The 14,376-nt window shown below is 31.8% G+C and overlaps 1 protein-coding gene across 1 annotated transcript; it reads left to right on the top strand.

Annotated features, from left to right (window-relative positions):
- The first annotated feature begins 1,822 nt into the window (after positions 1-1,822).
- Positions 1,823-4,501, top strand: LOC107854529 (peroxidase 60). The gene is made up of 2 exons (XM_047397359.1): positions 1,823-1,991; positions 3,597-4,501. The coding sequence occupies exons 1-2, from the start codon at positions 1,823-1,825 to the stop codon at positions 4,028-4,030; spliced, it is 603 nt and encodes a 200-aa protein (XP_047253315.1). The 3' UTR covers positions 4,031-4,501.
- The last annotated feature ends 9,875 nt before the right edge of the window (positions 4,502-14,376 follow it).

Raw genomic sequence — 14,376 nt, 5'->3', positions numbered from 1 at the left:
TTATTTCGTTGCAAACACACCATTTTGACCCTCTGCGTGTATACACGCCTTACAAGCACGTGAAAGGGCTCAAATTTGACTTTTTAGACCAATTAAAAGTTGTCACGTGTAAAATAATTGGTATATAATTTATATTTTTTTTTAAAACAAAAAATTAATATATATTTATTTTTTAAAATTACCCTACCCCCCCCCCCCCCCCCCCCCCCCCCCCCACCGAATCCACCCACCCTTTTTTCTTCAACTCAATTCACCATTAAAGCTCCTCCATTGAAGCTTTTTTTCTAAAAAAAAAAAAAAAATCATTCATTAAAGCTCCATTTTACAATTAAATCATATCATTTAACTACCCATCATTTCTCTTCAACACGATGTCTTCTTCAACATCATTAAAGCTCTTCAACACAATATCACTCTTAAAGCTCCTTCATTGAAGCTTTTATTAAAAAAAAAAAACATATCATTAAAGCTCCATTTTCAGTTAAATCATATTTATTTAACTATCTTTAAAACTCAATTCAATTATAAAACTCTCAATTCAATCATAAAAATATTTTTTGAAGTGATTTGAACCAAAAAAAAAATTGACGGGAATGCTGACGGAGTGAGGGGTTAGGGGGAGATACTGATGGGGTGAGGGTGTTGTACGGGGGTGGGGGTAAAGGGAAGCTGCTGGACACGCGGGGGAGGGGGAGGGCAGTTGCTGGATGGGTGTGGGGTGGGGGAAGAGGGGGTGGGTGGGGTGTTAAATTAAATAAAAAGGAAAATTTTATTTAAAAAAAAAATGAAATTAAATGTATTTAACACGTGGCAGCACCTGATTGGTGAGTGTGTTCACTTTCTTTGTTGTGACTGAGATTCAGCAAAAAATGGTGTGTTTGCAACGAAAAAAAGAAGAATCATGAGGTAATAGGTCGAATTCAAAGTTTAGGTGTCTTTTTAAAAATCTCGGCCAACATCAAGGGGGTAATTATGTATTTACTCAATATTTTTTGACTTATTTGTGAGTTTAATAAATATCTAAAGTGCCTATAAGTCAAAATCAGTCATAAGTCTTAAGTTGATCATCCCTAATTTATTACGTTATAGATTATAATAAGCATTTTTAGTTTGATCAAGCTTTTTACTCTTTTCGTGTGACAATTTTTTGCTTCATGAGAGTCAATTCGATTGATTTTTTACACTAGATTGAAGATTAAATCAACTCAATATTTAAAAATTAAAATTTAATATATTCAAAAGTAATACGAGCTGAAACTCTCTTATGTCAATATGATGAAAATATATTTTAAAATTTTAATCAAATTTTATATAGTCTGAATATTGAAAAGCTAAAGGTGCCACATATCCTCTTCACAAAACAAAATCTTGAACTTCCTCTCCCCCCTTCCTTTGTTTCTCCTCTTTTTTAATGATACTTCTAAATTTATAAATCTTGGTAAAAATATTCAGGTATTTTAGTCACTTTAATTTTTTTTTTTACAAAAAAAAAGGAAAAAAGAAAAGTTCATCAACACTTTTTTATCAAACACAATAACTGTTTATTTTAATTTAATCAATTTTATTCAAACATGTAATTATTTATTTATAACATCAGTTGCAACAATTTTATCCAAACATATTTATTTATCAAATCAAATTCACACTTAAAACTTATCATTTCAATCAACTAATCTAAACTGGTAAATAGTACAGTATAATATTTTTACTTTTACTAACTGCTTGTAACAAACATGATATGATAATCTAGAAAAGGAAGTAAATAACTTTGAAATTTGAACTTGTGACATTCATCCTAAGTTTTACTAACATTGATAATAAAATGCTACAGAGTGGTGGAAAATGGTACAATGTTGAAACAGGTAGAAGGGATGGGAATGTTTCCCTTGCATCAAATGTGAATCTTCCTCCTCCATTCATTTCAGTCTCTGATTCCATCAAACTATTTGCCAGCAAAAAACTTACTCCAACGGACATGGTTTATCTTCTAGGTAATTTCCCATTTTACAATCCTTCATTTAATTCTGCATGTTTTTTTTTTTTTAATTGCAATGATGTTTAGTAACTTGTGCACTCCTCGACTATTTTACCATGCACTGATATACCTTCTACGGTAGTGGATATACCAAGTACCTCTATTTACTGGATCATAAATGGGTCGAAGAAATCGTCTAACATTTTTTTACTTTAACTAAGATTTGAACAACGGTCTTAATGGTTCATACCTAAGACTTGAACAACGGCCTCTATCGTTTACACCTCATTTTGTTGCCCATTAGAACGCACCTTTGGATGCTTTCTTATTCTGCATCTTCTTTTTAAATTGTTGTAATCCAAGTTAATTAGCTTTTCTTTCACCTCGACTATTTTACTGAAGATTCAGAGGCGTAGTCATGATTTTTAAGTTTTAAACCATAATTCTTTTTTTGCACTGCATCTTAAATAAAGTATTTATACACATTAAATAAAACTTCAAACTCAAATACAAGGTTCGAGCCTGCAAAGTCTTGGGTCTGCCGAATCCATAACTCTAAATTGATAACCCGACGAGTGTTAGCTACCTTGTATCCAGTTTTAAAAAATGGGGGCGTGAGGCGTGACGTTTTACTTTATACGGGGTGAGGCTTAAGCTTCAAGGCGATGGGATGTAAGCCTATGTATCTTTCAATATTTAACTTATAATATAGTAAAATAGTATAATCAAATAAAAATTTAAAAAAAAAAAGAAACTAATGATTATAAAATTACAGTTAGAAACATTACTAAACAAACTCAAAGAAAGTAAAACTTCTAATATAATTTTGCATGTATAAATAAAGAAATGCTATAAAGCCACAATGAGATGCGAATCTACTCTAGTATCTTAAATTTTAAATAATATAAAAATACATAATTGTAAAATATATTACTATTATACTATGCAATTTACATCCCTAAAACAAAATAATCCATAAACTTTATTAGTACCCTCATAGTAATTTTGAGATATTACTTACATGATCATTTACTTTCAAATATCAATTATTTGAGACGCATGACAATAATAAAATATGATAATTTTGAGATGTATGACAATAATATGAAGATCTTTGATAATTGAAGAAGCAAAATTTGGCTAACTATTTTTCAAAAGAAATGTTAAGTGATATTCAACCTCACAGTATTTTCAAATAATAAATATGCAATACAATGACTTGTTATTTGAGTTATTCTCAATCTTCTTATTCCTATTGATGAAAAACTATTAAGTAGCGTTTATTTATTAGAGAATTATAAGGGCCAACAATGTTAACTAAGGAATTTGACACAATTTACCTAAGATCGGTTAGGCAAGACCCAAGCTTTACGTGTTAGGCATACAGTGAGGCGCTTAGGACATAAGCCTCAAAAAACTAAGCCCCACACCCATGCCTCGAGGCGTTTTGCCAGTGCCTCGCCTCAGGGTGAGTCCCAAAACTGCATTTTAAAACACTGCTTGTAACCAACACAGTCATTGAATAATTTTTACCATCAAGACTTAGCGCGATTAAAATAAATCACCTAGTATTTTTTGAAATTTGAACCCCGATCTCAAATATGTGGATTTTCAATTCCAGGTGGCCACACAGTTGGAATTGCTCACTGCTCACTCTTCCAAGATAGGCTATACAACTTCAACAATACAGGTGGTCCTGATCCAAACATGAGCAAATGGCTACTGTTTGGATTAAGAATGAAGTGTCCTAGAGGTGCATCCTTTGACAACATTGCTCCTCTTGATGTGAGGACTCCATCTTTTGTAGATAACTCATTTTTTGAGCAAATTCAGAGGGGAAATGGGGTTCTTCAAATTGATCAACAAATAGCATTGGATGAATTGACAAAAGGTATTGTGGATGGTATTGTCAAAGACCCTGATTTCTACACTAAGTTTGGAGAGGCCATGGTGAAATTGGGTAGAGTTGAAGTGCTAACTGATGAACAAGGAGAAGTGAGGACATCATGTAGGGTTGTGAACAAGAAGACATCCTCTTTTGGGATTTTCAATTAGCTCAAATATTTTTTTGTTAACGTATTCTCTATGTTGTTCGGACCCTCCAGAAATATTGTCACACTCGTGTCCATGCCTAAAGAAAATGCATCCCCTTTGGATGATCTAACACATGCGTCGCAGTATATTTAAGAGTTCAAATAACATAGCTTATTCTTTATAGTTATTTGCTTATGATAAGTTTTCTTTTGTTTCATTTTTCTTTTGTATTTGATTGGTGTGGATGGGGTGGGTCTAGAGACTCTTCCTTCATTGATTCTTCGGCATTTGAAATTTGAGTATCGCTGTACTTTTTTGCTTGTATGATTTTTTTTCCTTTTTGTGTATTATGTTGTAATTTGATTGATTCTTAATGAAACGATTTTCAGATCACTGAAACAAAAGTGAATGTAATTCTTATCTACCTTGCTGTCATGCCATATTTCTTCTTTTTTAAGCCAGTATTGAGAAGCATCTTAAAGAACATACATAAAAGACAATGTGATAAGTCATACAAGACATCTTTCTTTTTTGTCATCTACTAGTAATAATTTTACTTAGTTGCATATCTACTACTAATAATAGTTTATATAAACTTGACGTTGGAGATATCTGGATCACTAGCTTGCAGCCATCCAAGAACTGGCAAATATGGATATGATTTTCGGCAAATGTACCGAGGGTGTGTTTGGTATGAAGACATTTCTTTCTCGAAGAATAAGTGATTTTTTACTTAATTTTTGGTGTTTGATAAGTGCAAGGAGAAATTAGTCACAAACGTATTTATACATAGTCTAGAGAAATACTACGGGGGGTCGGGTGGGGATTCTATTCTTACTAGAAAAGCTATTTTTTTTATTTTTAAGGAACTTATTTTCACAGAGAAAATATATTTTAAAATATTTAACCAACCAGACCTGACAAAATAGAACGCATCAAATCAGTGGCGGAGTCAGAATATTCACTGAGGGGGTTCAGAAGTAAATATACGGATTAGTCGAATGGGGTTCAACATCTACTATATATAAATAAAAATATTTTTGACCATATAAAAATAGTATAATTTTCCGACGAAGAGGATTCGGATGAACTCCTCAAATGTATGTGACTCCGCCGCTGCATCAAACACACCTTGAGATATTCCCTTATTATATAAGTGCATGCGAGTTCAAGCACCTCTCCGTCGACATGCTAGCCTAAGATCAAGAAAATTTATTTTGAGGGCATTTTAGTATATTTAAGTTTACTTTTGTGCATTATATTACTTGCTTGTTTTCTAGGTTGTAGTAGTATTTTCTTTTAGCTCCCAAAAGTCGATAAAATCAATTGTTTTTCAATTTAATGCCAAACTTGTTCTATCTTTTGAAAAATGGGCCCAGGAGGTTAGGTTTGTAAAGGTATTAAAATGTTGTGATGCTGTTGGTTAAGGAAATTGATGTATTACAGCTACAGTGTAAATACTTTGATTCCTTTGCCAAATTTACCACTTTCTTGCATCATCATTTTGATAACCATGGTACCCACAAAATTTTCACTTCACCAGCCAATATTTTGTCTTGTCAGCCTCTTACATTGAACACTAATGTACGTATCCATGCGATGTACGACGTTAAACATTATTTTTAATTATTTCGTATTGAGATATTATTTTTCAAGCATGCTAAATCATATTATTTTTAAAAAATCAATTATCTTATTATTTTTCAATGAAATATATTTTTCCTACCCCGTCCCCCGTCACCTCCATCCATCTCCACACTCCCTCCCTCCCCTCTCAATTTTTTTTTTTTTTAAAAATAAACCACTGCTTCATCAATCTCCCACCTCTAATCAAATTTATACGACAAAACAATCATGTAATTGTAAAAAAAAATATATGTTTCGTATTTTTTAAATTATATTATTCACAATTCAAATCTCTACATGAGGAAAAATAATCATGTAATTGTGAAAAAACTTTTATGATTTATATTTTTCTTTATTGTATGTTTTACAATTTAAAATTTTCAAATTCTTAATATTAGTTGTTTTAACTTTTAAACTTATATTCTTTCCCCAGCTTTTTAGTTTAAAATTTATCGATAACAATATATGTATTATTTAATTACTTCATTGGGAACAATAACAACACACCCAATATATTTAATTATTTCATTGTATTCTTAAAATTAATTCAAATTCTCCTTGCCCATCTACAGTGTACATATTTTTTGATTATTCATTAATTACTTAATTATTTCTCAACTATTTTTTAATTACTTAATTAATTTACACTACAAAAAAAATCGCGTTTAGCAACAGACCAAAAATGTTGCTAATCAACATATATCCGTCGCTATATCAATTTAGAGACGGATCAACGACGGAATATGTGTCGTTGCTATTTTGAGCGTTGCTAACCATTTAGCAATGGAAAAAATAAAATCCATTGCCAATTTTGCAACGTCATAGAGACGACCTATATCCGTTGCCATTTTGTAGCAATGAATATATTCATTGTTATATTTATAAATGTCGTTACTAATTTCATATTGTATTTCGTCATTTTGATTATTTCGTGACCAAATATTTCATTGCTAGTCCGTCGCAAAAATTATTTTTATTTAGTCCCCAACTTTTTAAAATTCTTAAAATATTCAACATTCATATAAAAGAACTCACATATATAGATAGCAAAATCTAAACATCCACAATACCAAACATAGCAACATCTAAACACATAATTATGTCCAAAACATCCATAGTACCAAACATCAACCAACTATCCTTAAAACAACCCACATCATCCACAATACCAAAGATAGAAAAAGCTAAACACAATTCATGAAAAGCTGAAGATGATGTCTTTCCACAAGAAACACAAAGAGTTTGCCCGTAGTAGCCTTTTGCTTCAGATCCAAGACCAAATACTCTTTGCTTCTTTTTTCCTCCGGCAACTTAGTAATATGCTTCAAATTGATCAATATCAGATTATAATAATGTTTTTTCTCGTAATATTTCTTCAAATCTTTCCTGTAATAGAGGAAGTGAAATTATAACGGATTGTGCTTAAAAATGATTAGATGCCAAAAACTACTTTAAACTAAAAAAATAAGAATGAAGTAAACTACTACATTAAGATTTAGTCTTACATGAACGATTCGGGAACATTCATCAACGAAAGATTTTTCATCATGACCATATGTGTATGCAATCACATGGGACAGAACATTCAGCATTTGAAGGGGGTGTAAAATTTTACATACAGACAATAATCTTTGTGTTAGTCAAACTCTCTTTACATAAGAAAAGTGTATTCAAGAAATAATATATTTAAATATGTATAGCTAATTATAGAAGTTTAGAAGTTGTAGTTCATGTTTTACTAGGACAGTTGAAATCAAATGAAATTGTTGATACTTGAATAATCATATGCACTCCAAAATTGTAACAGCTGACCACTACTTAAATAAAAGAACTACGCAAGTTGTAGATGATCAATGTAAAGTGTGAAATTTCATCAGTAGGGTAGATGATACAGAGGATTCGAATAGATAACCTTAACTAGTCCTAGATTAGAGTTGATTGATTGACTGATTTCATATATGAATTGATAATTCGACCCACACTTCAACAACTTTACTCTATAAGATATACTCGCCACCGTTGACAGATGAGATCCTAATCGTTCTATCTCTTTAACCAATGAACCCAAAAGTTCATAGTTTTGTCCATTATCAACTTATCTCAAATAGCTAACATTTATGTTTTCTTGATTTTGTCATAAAAAATCTGAGAAGGCTTGACTGAAAGCTGAAATTTTTAGAGACGCACAAAGGCCAAAACCAAGGAGGGGAAGGGTATAACACTTGGGAGATAAACACATTTTTTCTTGGGGAGAGAGGATGCATGAATGTGTAAGATTGTAACAGCATGGCGTCATTTTAAATCTGATGGTTATTTGCAACAGTTTAGCTCAGAACAGCTGACATAACATTTATTGGAAGATAGATAGGTTCATTAAATAAATAGAAATTAATTGGTAATTTTGTTGATCAGCACAATTTTGAAAAAACAAAAAATGTCACTGTGCAGGCAGCAAGATATATACATGTATGCACCTGGTAAATTCGGCTTAAGGTCTACTGTCAATTGTACTGCAGTGAGAGAATCATCCTCGCCTCTTGTAGCCAGCACAACTCTAGAGTTCCCAATATTACCAATAACAAGATTCTTACCCTGTCAAAAAATAAAATAAAAGTTTTCATTATTTAGAATAAAATGGTAGAAAAACTAGCTAGCTTCAACTTGCTGAATATGTCGATGAACCTGTTTAACCAGGGTTACAGCTGTTGTTCCACTACAGAAGCAATCGATATTTGTATAGCTTCTGAGTTCTCTATCCATAACCTTATAAGCCTTCAGAAATGACTCCTTTAATGTTTGAAATACCTTTAGGTGCTTTTCAGTCTCTTCAATATCAATGGAGAATCTCGACTCCTCACCAGCGATGAGGAAAGCATTATCAAGATATAGGCTACTCCCCGTGTTGAGATTGATCTCTCTTAGAACATCTTTATTTTTCTCTTAGAACATCCTCGGGAAAGCATCCTCACCTTACATTTCTACGTGGGGCTGTTATTTTTAGCTTGAACCCGTGACCTACTGATCACATGGCAGCAACTTTACCAGTTACTCCAAGGCTTCCCTTCCCAACCATGAAAAGAGGAAGGACAGTAAATGGAATGATGAGGAACCCATCCTATATACATGTCCAATAACAATTACATATCCCAAGAGAAAACCTTTCCTATCCCGTTAGGAAGTAGTGACATAAATTAACTATCGAGAAAGAGTATTCAGTAGCCAAGTATCTCATAATATTGTCTTGCATTCGTTATTGATCTTCTTCCACAGATATACACATACAATATGGACGTTAAAAAATAAAGTATTTTTTCAATTTCCAAATGGCTTTTCATGTAACTGTGTACTTATCCATGAAAGGAACAGGAAGTAGCTAGCCATAATATGACTATCTATAAAGAGTATGCAATAGTCAAGCCTCTCATAACATCATTCGTCATTAAACTTCTTCCACAGATATCCACTTGCAACATAGAAGTCAGAAACTAAAGCATTTGTCCAACTTACAAACAACATTTCTAATTTACTGAATTTGCTAATATGAGGTCATTCCCATCCTCCATTCATTTGCAATAAAATAAAGCAAATATAACGCAGTGAAGTTTCACAGCTATATAAAAAAAGTGCTAAAAAATAACTTGACGGGGTCATGGAAAGATTTTTTGTTTCACAGATCCAAACACGACTTTTTCAGGAGCAACTTAGAGAAGTAATGTCAAACCCTTACAAAATTAGCAAGTTGTAGATTGTAAAGGATTATATGACCGACACTTGAGATATCCCACTGATCAACCCAGGAATCTTTGCAATCAGCATATCCTTGGAGAAGTAGTTCTTATGTACTCTCAGCAAATATCAACACATGAACAACTTGATGGTAGTCTCCATCTCTATGACCACCCCTCTGGGTTTAGAGAAGCAAATTTTTTCTCTAGTTTTTACAAATCTTAACTTTTAATCACATTAATAATACTCAATTACTAGAAATAAGCCAAAATAAAGTCCGCAGAGATCTTTTAAATTTAAAATAAGAAATCCAAGCAGATATGAAAATTTTCTTATACTACACTGAGACAACTAAGCGAGAAAATATGGTACATGCTATTGTCTACCGATTAACTATAAAGACATATAACATCAACAGTGGTAAGGAAAATCTAAGTGAAAGAGCTCAAACAATCCTAAACCTATCATTTACAAGTGATTTCTAACATAGAAATTAAGAAATTGAAAGAGAAAAAACAACTCACATTACGAGATTTAGAATCGTAACTCTAATTTAGATTTGAAATTGAGCGATTGACTCCCTTTTCGATTGATATTGATCGATTTCCTTTTCTCAATTGAGAGAAAAGGAAAAGGAGAGTTTGTTTTTGGAGAGAGGCGGATGATACTATGTTTTGGGAACAAAGTGAAATAAAAGACTTTGCCCTAATATTTAGTTGGTAGGGTGACGGATTCAGCAACGGATTTAAAATCCGTTGCTAATTATTTATTAAAAAATAACTAATATATTTTTTAAAAATGATAAAATAATTTTAGTGACAATAATTTCGTTGCTATTTCTGTTTTCACCATGTCAAAAAAAATTCCACCTTTCATGTCTCTAATTTTATCACCAAAATAAAGGAGCCAATATTTACCGTCAAAATATAACAACAAATTTTATTTTATGTCGCTAATTCGTCACTAATTAGGCTACTAATTTTAATTTCATTTATTTAGCGATAAAAATTCTATTATGTTGCAATTCCGTCGTTAATTAGCGACAGAAATGTCCTTGTTGCTACAAATTCGTTGCTAAACACAATTTTTTTTGTAGTGATAAATCTCCTAGCTATTCTCAAAGTACATTTTTTTCGTAATATATTTTTATTACTTTACATTTCTCTAATATGACTGTAAATTAATTTTTTTGTGTATTACACACATCAGTAGTTAAGTTTTCTTGTTTCTTATCTCAACATACAAAAATTAAAATAAATAAGTTTTGTTATACATAATAATAAATAATATATAGATTATAAAAGACTCCAAAATAAACGAAAGATTCAAATTTAGGTTTGTTATGCATAACAAATTACGTGAGTTTATTTAGGTTATTAATAAAAGTTTTGGGTTTCTCTGAATTATATATTTTTGAACTTAAGTACAAATTTCAAATATAAATTTAGTTTTCAAATTGACCTAGTTTTTTTTTATATAAAAATGCTCATGTGTAAAAGTCACACTTAAAATCAGTTATATTTTTTAAATAATTTTTTTAATAAAAATCATAGAGATCTTGCTACAATTCACCTGCACAAAAAAAAAACTCATCAATTGTAAACATAAAATTTGTGAGCTCGCATAAAGTAAAGAATATGACATTACAAATTTTGTGTGAATTGACGATGATTAAGGAGATCAAATAGGAGAAGGGAGCATAATGTATTTTAATTTTAAACTAACTCAAATTTTTAATTTTGATTCAAAATTTATCATAAGTTTCTCGTGAATTAAATGAATAGATCACTACAGAATAAAAAATATAAACACATAAACTAAAATAAATAGTTATTTAATAACATAATAATATAAGAATGATAACAAAAGATTAGCATTTAAAAAGCTAAATGCTTGAAAAAATTTCAAGAATTACTTGCTTGAGTTCAAGCATGCTTTATACCTGCAAATAAATCATTCAGCAATAACATATTAGATTAGTTGATTCATCGAAATAAAATAAAATATCTAAACATACACCATTAAAAATAATGACAAAGAATGTACTAAGATTATGAATAAATATTCAAAAATGTATTCTAAAAAATCCTGTCACAAAAAGAAACTCAATATGTATATGTAGATAAAGAAATTATCATGAATCTTAACAAACATGATATACATGTTAGGAATTATAGAGAAAAAAATAGTAACAATAATTTAATTATTAAATTAAATAGTAACAATAATTTACTTATTATATTGGATTATCGCAAAAAACAGAGATACTAACATCATAACATTAAGCATTAACAGAGGAAAATGAAGCTGAAAATGTCAGAATCTTTCTGTATTTAAAAAGTAAAATTGTTAAATGAAAACATAATAAAAGTTGAAAAATATGAAGAATACATTAAATAAATTCGCGAATAAGCTAATGAATAATACCCCCCTCGCCCCCTCCCTAGCAAAAAAAAGTAAAAGCTTAACATTATTTATCACTGTAATGTGTAGTAGTATATATTGAAGAGGTGAAGAAGTTAGAATATCATTTCAATTCGAACTCTGTTTAAATTTAAATTAAAATGCCATCTCAATTTCTTCCTTATCCTTAATTTTTCATGTACAATGTGTATTTATCTTATAATCTATAAATTTGAATTAAGAGAAACATTTGAAATCAATTCAAATATTTTTAATAATATTAGTATTATCATTACTTTTTTTTTTTTTAAATTATTATTATTGTTACTATTACTACCAACACTATTTTTTTAAATTTAAATACTACCAGTACTTCTACTATTACTACGTAATACAATTCTATTAAAATATTGGCAGTACTTCTACTATTTCATTTAATATTTAATTAAATATATTAAAATATATTATATTACTACTGTCACTACCACTACTATTAGTATATACGCACTAACACTACTATTTGCTGGAGAAGCCTAGATCACTAGTTTTATACTATCGAGAAACCTCCCTATGCCCGCATCCCTGGAACTTGCTTTGCTTTTTTGCTTTAAAGACCGTTCCTGCTTCACACCTTCTATGATAGGGGAAATACTTTCGCATGAGTACTAATTTGATTCGCATAAACGAGCCTCTTCTGAGCCCTTGAGATTTTACATATTAGCTTCAGAAGATTCAATTGGATCATTCTTGGCACAGAAGAATGAGGAAGCAAAGGTAGAGTGTGCTCTGGAACTCCAACACTTGGGTTGAACAAAAAAGGCTCAATCTTTCACTATTCAGGAGTAAGAAAAAGCAAATGCGATCGTCGCAAGACGCCTTGGAATTCCATTGTGTAGGGAAGTAGGATCTACTGAATAAGTCTCCAATCAATCTCCGGAGGATGAGAAAATGGATTTGTCTCTTTCATTTAGTGTTCATTATCGAATCGGACGCTTAACCCCCGCCCCTAACTACGGGGGAAGTCACACTTTAACTTCCTACCTTGACCTAGGCCTCACATCGATCTTTCTATCCACTGAACTCATCAATCAACCTTGACATTGACTCTCACTACGTACTCCAACTTTATCGATTAATAAAGACGCTTTATCTAATGAAAAAAGAAGAATACTAGGAAAGTAATTGAACAGAAAAGGCTCTGTAAGAGAAGAGCTAACTGGAGTATGCCTGGAATGACGAACAAGGAGTATGAGAAGAGCGTTTCGAAGGTCATATCGGGTTTGCTGGTAAAGCTTATGTTCCAGGTTAATAAAGACTAAAAACTAGTACTGCTAACAAAAAGCTAAAAAAGCGAGGCTGCTAAAGAAGAGCTTGTTCTGGTTTGGATACGATAATAAGAAGAACGGAAGTACAAGAGGACAAGAAGGAGAAGAAGCGAGTACAGTTTCAATTCAGTTTCACTTGCTTAGTAACCTCTTTTCCGGTCAGAGATAGGAAAGAATCCAAAGCTTGCAAAGGATGTTAGGCTTCAAACGCTATTAGGACAAATAAATTGGAAACCTAGGATGAAATAGCCTACCTTAAATACAGAATCAATTACCAGATGGGTTGGCTAGCCCACTTGTACGTAATAGAATCGAAATCAAGAAAAATTCCCCTAATGGGAGTGAATATAGGGATTTCCCGATGAACGAATGCAATACATGAAAGGCTAGAGGATGTAGTACTGGACGTCGACTTCACATACGACATTTTTAGCTTCTACTTTTCATACAAAGAGAATGGGCATCCTGAAAAACTTAAAATATTACAGAATGCTTACCATCTTCGATTCGGTCTATTCTAAGTGGTCCATTGGGTAAGCAGCAGAGGGAAAAGGTCTATACCCATTACCGTAGCTAAAAGGGTTCCCTTTCTTACTTGATTGAGACTGAGAGTCAGGGCATTAAAGGTCTTAGGAATCCCATCCGTAACGAGCTAAAAGTGGAACAAACGTTCATAGCCTTTTGCTTGAGAGTAGGACTTGTGAAGTCAAAGACTTCAACCTGCTGCTTGACTGCTCGACTTGTCTATTGAAGAAGCTCTTTACCTTTAGGCACCAGGAGTAGGCAAAAAAAGATGGGCTTTTCTCCAACTGGCACGATTGAAATAGATGGCTAAGAAGGTACGAAGTGAATCGACTCTAAAGGAGAGGAAGGAGTCCATTGGATAAGGTTACATCATTCCTCAACTTTTTGAATTTCATTCTCTTGAGAATTCGGGTTGCAACCAAAAATAAAACTTGGTAGCACTCTAATCAACTGTGATTCCTCTTGTTGAAAAGAAAGATGCATCTTTTTTTTCCTCAAAAGCTGTCGTACATTTCTTTTTTAGATAGGTATACTTGGGCCTTCACTAACCGTGTGAGGACTTTTTAGGAAAAAGATGTCCAGCCTACAAAATGAACTAAAGACTATCTGATGAAAAGCTTTTTTATAGTCAAAATAGCTTATGAAAGAAAGAGAGCAGAAGTATGACCTTTTCACAAAGAATAAAAATAAAGCAAGATTTCGACTAGGCACGTATCGAAGGAGAAAAGGAGGAGGTATAAATAGCATTAGTAGGAACAGCAG

Source organism: Capsicum annuum, chromosome 10 (assembly GCF_002878395.1).
Source record: "Capsicum annuum cultivar UCD-10X-F1 chromosome 10, UCD10Xv1.1, whole genome shotgun sequence".
NCBI lineage: Eukaryota > Viridiplantae > Streptophyta > Magnoliopsida > Solanales > Solanaceae > Capsicum > Capsicum annuum.
This window is presented reverse-complemented; position numbering and strand designations above follow the sequence as displayed.

What these genes read in the sequence shown, in the direction of transcription:
- LOC107854529 (XM_047397359.1), top strand. Translation starts at nt 1,823, where the DNA reads ATGCTACAGAGTGGTGGAAAATGGTACAATGTTGAAACAGGTAGAAGG. An exon ending in GGACATGGTTTATCTTCTAG is followed by an intron (nt 1,992 to 3,596) that starts GTAATTTCCCAT and finishes TTTCAATTCCAG; the next exon opens with GTGGCCACACAGTTGGAATT.